The following is a 12,368-nucleotide window of genomic DNA, read 5'->3' on the forward strand; positions in this document are numbered from 1 at the left end:
TTAGGTAAAATTAGGTAAAATTTTATTATTTAAGGGGACTACCCAGCAAGAATGTGTTTATATTAGATTTGAAAACGACCATCTTATAGTTAGCTGAGGAGCAGCCCCTCGGTTTTGTTCTCGGAAGTTCTAGGAAAGAAACTTTGCTTATGAAATTTTGTTTAGTTTTAAGCACTAATAGAGATTAACTGAAACTATTGATAGTTGTTGCAGCTAGACGAGTATTTGTTGCGAATATTATGCAGAAGAGGAGCATAGATTGAAGCTCAGTCGAGTACTTGCCATGTAAATAACGATAAAGCAGAGATAGACTAGTAACGTATCTGCTGTGAGAAGAAAAGGACACTAAGTATTAAGTTTCGAAGCATGTTTTAAATCTAGTCAAAACAGGAAAGGATACTCTGGGCATAGGAACGAAAATGGACGTTAACATTTATTGCTGCTAAGACTAAGCTTCTTTCCTTTAGCAATTATAAGACACCTTTCCAAACATCGATTGCCATGATTTATAATAGTCTACCTAAGATCTCATTGTTCAACCTTCTCGGATTAAAATTCACAGGCAACATGAATTAGAACAAATGCATTGAAGACATTGCCAAGGCTGCTGCAAAGCCTATTCACACCTGGCAGTATCCTGTATCTCTATAAAGCTACCATTCGTTCATGTATAGTGCTTTGGGCTGCCGCATCTGTCACAAGTCTCTCGCTCTTGGACAGAGTCCAAAAAAAAAGAGTCTCAAATCTAATACGTTCCGTACAATCAACCAAGTTCTAACGTCTGTCCTTATCACCAGAATGTTATATCCCTGTGATGTTTTACGAGTGTTTTAATGGAATGTGCTCTGACGAACTCCTAGCACATGTGCCTCTTTAACGTAAGTACTTCCAATTCATCCAACACTCAGCAAAATCCCACCTCTTCACTAAATGACGAAAAGTTTTTTCTGTTTCTTCCCACCAACCCCACACTTTAGGAATTCTCTCCGTGTATCCTGCTTCCCTGACAATAATCACACGCAGAAATGTAAATGCAATGTGAACAGGTATCTCACTGCTCAACTCCCTACATAGACCACTGAAAGTGATATATATAATTAAGCGTGACACACCGCCAACAATGCTATTTATATATTAAAAGTGACAGAAATAGTATTTGAAATTAAGCATGACAAATCACAGAGAATTTTATTTAAAATTAAGCGTGACAGACCACAGATAATTCTATTTAAACTCAAACATGAGAATGTTATTTAAAATTAAGCGTGACAGACCACAGATAATGCTGTTTAAACCCAAACATGATCACAGACAAGGCTATTTAATGTTAAATAGGACAGACTGCGAAAATGTTATTTAAACTTTAACGTGACAGACCACTGAAAATGCTATTTCATACTCAATTATACTAAACCACAAAAGTGCTATTCAAACTCAAGCGTGACAGAGTGCAAACACTCCTATTTAAACTTAAGCATGACAGACGATATAAAAATGCTATTAAAAATAAATGATAGAGCGCAGAAAATCCTGTTGAAACTCAAGCTAATTAACATTCAATGTAATAGACTGGTTAAAAATACCATTTAGACTAAAACGTTACAATACACCAAAGATTCTATCTAAACTAAAGCATGACAGACCAAAAAAAAAAAAAAAAAAATGAACGTTAATCGTGATTGACCGCTGAAAATTCTATTTCAAGCTTAAGCATGACTATGTGTATCAGAATTTTGGGGGAATTTTTGGCAACCCTAACACAAAACTGCGAATAAAATATTAAAAAAACTGTCTCTTTTTAAAGTGGGTTGTTTATTTTCTTTATGGAATATACTTCTAAAATAAACTATTAAAGTTGCTTGAAAAATAATAGAAATATTTTTTATTTTAAAAAAAACAGTGTTTACAAAGTGCCTGCGCGCGTTCATGCAGCCATTTTTTTACGTAATGAAATCAATTGAATTTTACGAGTTAAATTTTTGTCAATTTTTAAACTTTAAAAATCTATCAAAATTTTTCTATTGGTTCAATTTTCAAGATATTTTCAGGTTCAATGTGAAATTTTATGCTCTTGCCAATAAACCGAATATAATATTCTAGACAAGCGTTTTTTTTTAATTGATCCTCCATTTTGAAATGTCTATTAAAATGAAAATAATTAATTTTCTCACCTCAAATTTATATATCACAAATTGAAGATAAAAGATCAATAAATAAAATAAGCCAATTTAAAACAAAAAAGAACAGTTATTTGCAAATTTACCTGTAAAATCCAAAGTTTAAAACCTTTTTTTTAACTACGTTGAATTTTTTTTAAGTGAACCCTTATAATCTTGTTATATTGTTCAGAAAATTTCGTACAATTACGGCAATTTTTTCTATTTCATTCAATGTTTTTTTAGATATTAAAAAAAAATCACTTTATAAAGAGGAAATAAAATATATTAAATCAAATGCTCATGTATTTCTTTAAGAAAAAAATCAAAAATCGGTTGACTGTTTTGTTTTATCGGCAAAAACTGATAAGTGAAATGGGATTATTTTTCACCTACGGTGACCCATATTTACTAACTTCTGTTTACAGTCAGCAATAGAAAGGGCGATTAATTCTGGCGCTTAAGGCCACCGAAGTTCTCAATTTGAAGAAAAGGCAGCGTTTGTCTCCCTTTATTCCAGTTGTGAAACATCTTTTGTCGCGGTATTTTTTAATACTCGCTTAAAAAATTATTTTATTTCAAAAGGACATGGCATATTAAATATAAATATGGATAGTGTCTTAACAATGAAGAATGGAAGTACCCATTGAATAGTATTTTTATAGGTAAGTGATTTTTTGGAATTTATATATATTATTATAATCGAAGCAAGTTAAAATTCGTTGATTTTCTTTAAATCTTTTTTTAAAGAAAACCGATTTAAAAAAAAAACAAATATTGCATGATTTGCTATAAAACCTGTTATTTTTTAAAATTGATCTTTGTTTCTTTAATTGAAAAAGAATTAGGGTTTGTATTACATTTTTCAAGTAGTTAGAAGCGTTGAAAGATAAGAGGTCGAATTATTCAATGTTTTATCACGCATTTTTAATGGCGTTTACTGACACTGCTAAAGCATGACAGACCACTGAAAAAAATATATAAAATAAAACGTTACGGACCGCAAAAAAAATTCATTTGAATTCAAGCGTGACAGACCACAGAAAATGCTACTATAAACTTAAGTATGACAGAAAGTTATTTTACAATTAAGCCTAACGCGCAACAGAAAATGCTATTTAAACGTTACACACCGCCGAAATGTGACATTCCGACAGACAGAACATCTTACAAAAATACTTGGACGAATCTTAAAAAATAGACTTAGGTCCTTGAAAGAGAGAGAGAGAGAGAGGGGGGAAGAGAGAGGAATAAAGAGAAGGACGGAAAGAGGGAAAGAAGGTGCCTGGTAAATTAGTTTGTCTCTCGCAGTCGGTAGGTGCGGCTGGGAATAAGAGAATATGGAGCGGGAGGAGAGGCACACTTGTGGAGTGAGGGATGAAGGAGGAGAAGGGAAAGGATTAACTGGAATGGAAGGGCGGGATGTTGGGGGTAAGGCTTCTCGTCTATTTTGGGCAAAGTGAGCAACGACACTACGACACCCCTTCCTCTCTAACTCCACTAGTAGCAATCTCTCTCTCTCTCTCTCTCTCTCTCTCTCTCTCTCTCTCTCTCTCTCTCGTTTGCTTCTTCTTCTTCTTCTTCTTCTTCCCATATTCCTCTACACGGCCTGTGCGTGTTTGTACGGTGCTTCTTTTCTGGGAGTCGTACATCTCACGCCGGTGGCTCTTTCTTCTATTTCTAAAGCCGGGAGGCTTTTTCGACTTTACCCTTTCTCGGAGAAAGAGATTCGGGAAACATATTAGAAGGTCGAAATTTTGATACATAGAATAGAGTTGCCACACACACACACACACACACACACACAAAAAGTTTAGATTTTGTCTTTTTTTTTATATAACTAATAATTATAATTATATATTATTTAAATTAAAAAAAAAATAAGTGGGAAATTTAAACTAAACCAGTAAGTGATAAATCTCAGATTTAAACAGTAGCAAGATTTTTCTTCTTTGATAATTGAAAATTTTAAATAAGAATTTTTTTTTTTTTTTTTTTTTTTTAAATTTCAAGACAACCAAACTTATTTTAGGGGATTAAAGATTTCTTACGCAATCTTTAAAACCCGTCCTTAAAGGAAACCCCTGAAAATTACAACATTTTTCCTTTTGAAACAAACAAACAAACAAAAATGATGCGTTCTTTAATCTATATAGCTGTCTTTTTCCTACTGACCATTGGATACGGTCAGTCACAGATGAGATTCAGTGACTGGTCAGCTGAGGACTTAGCCCGACCCTGGTGCGCCGTGCGTCCGGGTGACCAGTGTTGTAAGGGTCGCCAGGACGACTGTACAGTACCATTACATGGGACTCTATGTTACTGCGATGAATTCTGTAATGCAACCGCCTTGGACTGCTGTCCGGACTTCTGGATGTTCTGTCTGGGTATCCAACCGAGGAGACCTACCACTACACCTATACCCCGGGGAGATATTCCACCCGATTTTGGTTCAGGAGATGTGGGTAAGTACGAAAGTTGAAATATAATTTTACGCGCATTTTACTCTTCTACCTACCTAAATAAGTTTTTTGGTTTTTTAACTTTTTTTTTTTTTTGTTTTTAACTTGAAAACAAAAAGTACTGACAAGTCTGTTAGAAACAAAAAAAAACTTGATAGCAGTTTCGTTATAACTATGTCGAGCCTCGATAATCGTTCGAAAACCGAAAATTAAAAAAATATATTGGTAGAAATACATTTAATAAATGCCACTAACCATGCGGAATATAAGATGTTACCAGTATTTTGTTTAATTTTCTATTTTTGAGCGATTATTGGGGTTCGATATAGCTGAAAGAAACCGCCATTTTGTTTTCGTCCTAACACAACAGAGCTGACACTACTTATGTTTTCAAGTCAAAGAACGTTTTAAAATAAGTTAGAACACAAAAATACTTATACAAGTAGGTAGAGGATTAATTGATCTTGCCTTTGGTAACGTTTATTTGTTGTATATTTACTTTTTTCACACCACTTTTTTTTCTTGGCTATTGTTTCAAAAGCCAAATTTTTCAACACTAAGAAGATTAAGAAAAGAGAAGCAGAAGTTTTCTGGGTTTTGCAAGATGAATATCAAAATGACTTACTGTGTAGTCTCTATTTGCTTGGTTCACCACGAGGCTGCTTTAAAGTTGGGGATATTCAGCTCCCCAAGAGAAGCAGTTTGTGTTTGACACATACACTTCCCCAGTCAAGTAGGATTTTTTCCTCCTCCAACGGACCAACAGAACATATACTATACTTTGATCATAGCCTGGAAGGCCAGGACTGTAATTAGTAATAAGTGAAAAATTCGTATTTATTGCCTCCCCACGAAGGCAAAGTTAAATATGGGGTCGTTTTATATATATGGGGGATATCTAGTTACCCCAAAAGGGCACCCTTGAAGGGAAAATAAATAAAAATTGAAAGAATGTTTCCTCGTGTGATAAAGACTAGAACATATACTACACTTTAATCCTCATCTGTTTAGTTATAGTTATTCGATAGTCTCCATCTATTTGTCTCCCTACGAGGGCAAAATTAAACACAAGATCGGTTTTTAATGTAGAGGAAAATCCAACTTCCACGAAATGAACATTCTTGATTGGGACAAAAGAAAAATCGGCGCTTTCCCAGAAATCACCCTGTATTGATAAACAAAAATAAAGAAAAATCTGTTTGACGTACTTACGAAACGAAACTATCATATCCCAAAAAGCACGTAAATTGATCAAATATTTTTATTTTTATACAATAACTCAATTATAACTCAATTTTAAATAATTTAGAGCGATTGATGTGAGATCGTAGGCATAACAAGGGTGATCTTGCAACTGCAAATTAGTGTGAAGTTATCTCCCTTTGTTTATTCAAGATGGCGACGCGAAGTAGTCCCTCCTCATTTGTAAATTTTTATTTCCTTAGTTAAAAATAATAAAAATTCTTCAGCAATTAACGTGATTTTTGGAATATGACATTTTCGGTTCGTCACGAGTACGCACAGCAAACTGATTTTATTTGATTTGTTTTGCTTTTAAATATAGGGGCAGTTCTGAAAAATGCCTCAGTCTAGAAGGATTTATTCTTTACTAATCGAGGAGACAAAAATAGTGTAGAAATTATAAATTCGAGTAGTGCAAAACGAAAGTACTCGCAACGTATATCGGTGTGTGGATGTATGAGTGTGTGTGTGTGTGTGTGTGTGTGTATGTGTGTGTGTGTGTGTGTGTGTGTGTGTGTGCATCCTGCATGCGTTTATTTATCTGCCCTACCCTCATCCACCCCCATTGCAGCAAAATTACACCTGACCTCTGTCTATTGTGGAGATTTGAACTACTTCCTCAAAAAATGGGGTGGGGGCATCTTGGATAGGCTGAAAATTTGTTGCGATCGGACTCGTCGAAATTCCCGATAGGAGCATCTCAGGTGATAAGGAAATAAAGGATTCGCCCATCCCGAAAGAGCAAGTAATGCCTGGGAATATAGCCTCCTCGAAGAACCGAAGAGAACCATAGTAGAGCTTGAGTAGGTTATAGCCAAGCTAATCGAGGATACGTCCTCGACACAGTTTAAGAGTCGTGGACATTTTTCAGTACCGAATAATCTATCATCTATCGGACTGGGATGTGATTCTGTGTAGTCTTAGAAGGCCCACTTCCCTAGACTTTGCCTACCATCTTTCGGTTAGGGTAATTTTCTTGTTTACTGCACGAGGCGCCTCTACCGAAGAATGCCAACGAAGCTGCTCAGGCATCTTTAAAACGCCAAAGTGGCACTCCTTGAATGGATGCTGGCTTGACTCTCCTCACTTTTCGAACTTGTGTCACATCTTCTTGTGGTGGGAAGGAACTAGATACCTATTTCACTCTGATATAAGCCCGAGGGTCGATGTCAGGTGAAGTGAATGCGCTTAAGCACGTGTCTGTGTGTGCGTGTTTGCATGTGTGTATGTTTCTATAGGTGTGTATGTGTGCTTATGTATATGTGTGCTTGCATTTGCGTATGTGCTTCAATGTGTGTGTGTTTATACGAATGTTTCTGTGTGCACGGACGTACATGTGTGGTTGATATATATATATATTACTAAAGTGTCACAACTTATCAGGGCCCGAATCAACTTTACCACAGAAGAGACGCTGCGAGCCTGTGTCTGCTATATCGTTATTTTCATGCAAGTGCTCGTCTAAGCTCACATCTATTCCTCCCTTGCCAATCTTTCACAAAAACACTCGACTAGCTACCACCACTATATATGATTTCCTCCACTCTATCTGTGCCTTAATCTAAATGCAAATTCCACGAACACAGCTTTTTTCCTGGAACTGCTCATCTGTGGAACACTGTTCCATTGGCCTACTTCCCGACCGACTACAGTATGGTAGCTTTCAAGTGTAATGTAAACAAGTTCTTGTTGAACCGTCCCCTTAAATATTTCAAATCGTACCCAAATTACACTATCAACAATTGCTACACCACTAACTTACATTCATTAACCCTTAACGTCGAGTGGCCTTCGGGCCTTGATAAGTGGTGACTACTTGTAAATGAAAGAAATAAGTGAAAACTACCATGTTGTAGCCAGCCGAGAAGTAGCTTAGCAGTATTGTTTTCCACAGACAGGTAGTTCTAGAAATACAAACTTTGCTTGTGGAAGTTTCGTTAAGTTTTAAGTAGAGAGAGAGAGAGGGGGGGAGAGAGAAACTATTGATAGTGGTTGCAGTAGACGAGTTTTGATTGTGAATATTTTACATTGATTGAATCTTAGTCCAGCATCTATCATAAGAATAACGATAGAGTAGAAAAAGACTAGCAATGTCTCTTCTGTGTGAAAGAGGAAGAGAGAAGAAAAGGTTATCGCCCACTAGATTTCGAAGTCTGTTATGTACTTTGTCAAGGCTTTAAAATGTGCTGGGAGCACTTCCTATTGACAGGAAACTGCATTCAACAAATAGTGACAACTCGCACTTGTTTTTATTCAATCTATTTATTGCATTTCCTATACTTTTTTCTTTCTTTCTTTTAATTTTTCTTTCTTTTTTTCCATTTTTTTCCTTCGTTTCTTTCTTTGTTTTTTCTACTTTTCTTTGTGTGCCACTTTTTTCTTTTTTATCTTACTTTTCTTTAAAAAAAACATAGAAAGATAGAGAGTAAAAAATTACAGAAACAATAAAGAAAGGGAAAAGACAGAAACGTAAGAAGAGAATAAAGAAAGAAAGAAACACTTTTCTTCTCTTTTTTCTTCTCATCTCTTTATCTTTCTTCCTTTTTTTACCTTTTCTATGTTTATTTTTTTGGAGGGGGGTCTTAATTTTTTTTTTTTACTAACTATTTTTTTACTAGTTTACTATTTTTTGTTTTTTACTAAACTAGCACTTCAGTCCGGCTTTACTCAGGCCCTATGTACTGTTTATAACTTTATGTGCATATGTACGTATATATAATTATTAAAAAGTTTGACTCAAGTCTAGGTAACCTACATCTAAAATTTCAAGTGTTTAGACACAAAGAGGAGTTTGGTAGAGTCAGCAAAGGTCATCTCTTTCAACTTTTGCCTTTCTGCAGCATAATTTTCACCCAAAAACTGATTAAAAAGAGTGCATGTCTGAATACCCTTTATGTAAGATTTCAAATGTTTAGACACAAAATTGGCTGAATAGTTTGACCTCTGGGCAGCCAAATGTTCACCCTCGATAATTGCTCAAAAATCAAAAGTTAAACAAATTACTTACAGAACATTACATTTTTGTACGATTAGTGATATTTATTAGATAAGTTTCTACGAGTATTTTGCTTAATTTCTGATTTTTGATCTGTTATCGAGGATTCAAAATAAATTAAAACACAAAACAATATATCTATGTAGGTAGTAGAGTAACTTATCTTTCCTTTGGTAACATTTATTTGTCGTATACTTATATTATTTCAACTTTTTTTTTAGTTTTGCAATTCTGAATTTTGGAGATGATATGTGAATGCTTGTGTTATGTTGTCCCTTCTTGTAGTGTGTTTAAAAAAAAAATACACGTGCTATCGATCCTCTGTTCCGTAAAACATTTTTTCACTAATATTAACAATTAGTAAAGATATCCCTAAAAACTTAATCAGAGGAAAGCCTTTAAAAAATATCTTAGTGACCCCTGAAGATTGAACTTTCTTTATGAACTACGGACCCACCCTCAAACCCACGGTTCAAATTCTTGTAATGCAGAGCCAACCTTTTTTTTTTTTTCTTAGCAGAGAAAAAGAAGCATGTTTTCAACACCTGAAGAAGGTCGCAGGCTGCAGCAACCGAAACGTTGTGCTAATAACACCCAAGATGAGAATAATAGTCCGATTAATCAACATAACACAAGCAGTTTTTGTTTTGTTTGCTAATATAAAAAATACCTACAAAAACTAATATTGTTGAAACATATAGTTTTAATATTTTCTAATTGAAACAGACGCGTTACTTAATACAGAAGTTCTAAGTTAACTAAATTTTAATAAAAACTAAAATGAAATTTAATCAATGGCACTTTGACTTAATTCCAATTGAAGCCGTCATTTTCTCGGTTAGAATATCATGTTGCATTAATGTGTGTGATATTGTCCTTTGCGAAAATGAAAAAAAAAAAAACAATTAAATATAGCAAACACTATTTCGTTTATTATTGTTTATTTGGCATTTGATTGGACATTAAAAAAGGCGCTGTACTTTTTTTTCTTTTTTTTTACGAGGGCGTCACTACTTATGGCTTAAAGACTACTCGAGGATAAAGGTTAACAAGGGCACGGTAGTATACAACAGCGTAGTAATCATTAGTGGAATGTAGGTATAATTTGATTATTTAATGGGACGACCCAACAAGAACTTGTTTACATTGGACGTGAAGACGACCGTATTGTAGTCTGCCGGAAAACAGACCAACGGAACAGAGTTCCACAAGTGGGCAGTTTTTGGAAAAAAACTTTGTTCATGGAATCCAGGTTTGGATTTATGCATAGTGTTGGAAATCGTTGATAGTGGTTGTAGAGAGACGAGTGTTTATTTTTTTTTCTTTTGTTTCTTTATCGATTTTTTTTAACTCTTATTCATCCCAAACAAAGGATATTGCCTCTTGGGCATAAGGGGCTAAGATTTAGGACCATTTCTATAAAGAGACTATGTAGGGAGTTGAGCAGTGAGATTTCTGTTTACATTACATTTAAACTTCTGCACTTTGGTACAGTCAGGGAAGCAGGAGACCGGTAGGCAATTTTAAAGTCTAGCTGTCCATGGGAAGACATTATTAGAGTATAAGACGTACTGGCATCTAGAGACCTCTACATTGAAGAGGTGGGATTTTCCTACTTGTGTTTCTATTTACTTTGCCTCCCCACGAGGGCAGAGTTAGACACCAAGGTCGTTTTTTTTTTAATGTGGAGAAAGGAACAAAATTTTTTTAAAAAATGTCTCAGACGTGAAGGATTACTCCTGCACTAACCGCGAACAAAAAAATTTAAATGTAGCATATGAACAGATGATATTTATTTGCTTCCCCACAAAAGCAAATTAGACACAAGGTCGTTTTTTAATGTGGGGGGAAAACCAGCTCCCTCAAAAAGGGAGCACTCTGGCAGTGTCCAAATAAATAGTAATTGTTGCAGTGTGAAGGGTTTCCCATACATTGAACAAAGACCAATTACTTTAATGGAGCATCAGAACAGGTACTACACTTCGATCTTGGCCCGAAGACCAATACTTACCTTGAGGGGACACAAGTGCTAAAAGTTCGTCAGAGAACATCCCATTAAAAAAACTTATTAAACAGACACAGGGATGTAACAGTGCGACTTGGGGTAGGGGCTGTAGCTTGCCCGATAGTGGGGGACCTATTAGATTTGAGGCTCTTTTTGGGGATCCTGTCTGAGCGAGAGAGACTAGTGGTAGATACATCAGCTCAGATCTGGCAAGTATATTTTATACATGGACGAATAATAGCTTTGTAACGATACAGGTGTCAATAATTCTCTAGTGGGTATAGAGAGCCTTCTTCTTTGCTGCACTCTTGGCAATTTGTTTGTTTCAGATCATGTAGCCTGTGAATATAATGCTGGAGTTTGAACAAATACTTTCACTACAGAAAGAGTGTCTCCCGTTATTCTTTCACAACATAAACACATTTACATTAAACACGATATTACTCTCTGAGTAAATTGAGATATTTATATTAATTTCAAAAATTTAATGCAAAATGAAAATGTCAAAATTGATAAAAAAAAATGCATATTTTTAAAATTATTATTCCATTTTCTCCCCAAACAAGGTACAGTGCCACTTTAATGTAGGGGCCTACTATCGGGGACATAAGTTGCAGAGATAATATGTAGGGAGTTGAACAGCAAGATATCTGATCACATTACACTTAAACTTCTGCATGTCAGTACAGTTGAGAAAGCAAGAATTCGGAAGGAAGTTCTAAAGTCTGGGTAAGCTCTACTGTGTAGGGGCGGGATTTTGTTGTTTCTCAAGTTTGTCTGGGGTATTTACATCGAGGGGGTACAAGACTTGTAGTTCGTCAGAGCATCCACCATTAAAATACTTGTAGAACAGGCTAAGGGATGCAACATTTCGTTGAGGGGACAGAGCCTGAAGCTTAGATGACAATTAAGAGCCTATCAGGTTGGTGGTTCTCTTTTGAACCCTGTCCAGGAGTGAAAGACAAGTAGCAGATGCACCAGCCCAAACGTGAAAACAGTACTCCATACATGGCCGAATGGTAGCCTTATAGAGGTACTGGATACTTTCAGGCGTAAGTAACATTCTAGCACGGTAGAGAGAGCCCACCTCCCCCTCGCGGGGGCACCTTTGTGGCCTTCGGGCCAAGATCAAATTGTAGTATCTGTTCCGGCAGATGCTGCAAGCAGAGACTATTGCCCTTGTGGCAATCTTCTGGTCCATATAGGGGAAACCCTACTTGGGCCAGCTGGCAAATCACTATCCAGCTCCCATTTCCCACCTCTCGGGAGCTGGTCCCCTTTTCCCTTCCCCCTCCCCTTCACTCCTCACATTAAAAATCAGCCATGTGCCTAATTTGCTCGGTGAAGGAGCAAATAAATACCGCCCACCTCCCCCGCAGGGGAGGGCTTTTGTGGCCTTCGGGCCAAGATCAAAGTGTAGTATCAGTTCCGGCAGATGCTGCAAGCAAAGACCATTGCCCTTGTGGCAATCTTCTGGTCCATGTAGGGGCAACCCTACTTGGTCCAGC

General features: G+C 36.1%; 1 protein-coding gene across 1 annotated transcript in view; it reads left to right on the forward strand.

The window, feature by feature from the left end:
• The first annotated feature begins 4,134 nt into the window (after positions 1-4,134).
• The window catches only part of LOC145259192 (tubulointerstitial nephritis antigen-like), a 244,635-nt gene continuing 236,401 nt past the window's right edge, over positions 4,135-12,368 (forward strand). The window contains exon 1 of the mRNA XM_080116968.1: positions 4,135-4,621. Coding sequence (XP_079973094.1) covers positions 4,288-4,621 — 334 coding nt within the window. The 5' untranslated portion in view covers positions 4,135-4,287. The remainder of the gene's footprint in view (positions 4,622-12,368) is intronic.

This window comes from Euprymna scolopes, chromosome 34 (assembly GCF_053919585.1).
Source record: "Euprymna scolopes isolate OS-2025 chromosome 34, ASM5391958v1, whole genome shotgun sequence".
Taxonomy (NCBI): domain Eukaryota; kingdom Metazoa; phylum Mollusca; class Cephalopoda; order Sepiida; family Sepiolidae; genus Euprymna; species Euprymna scolopes.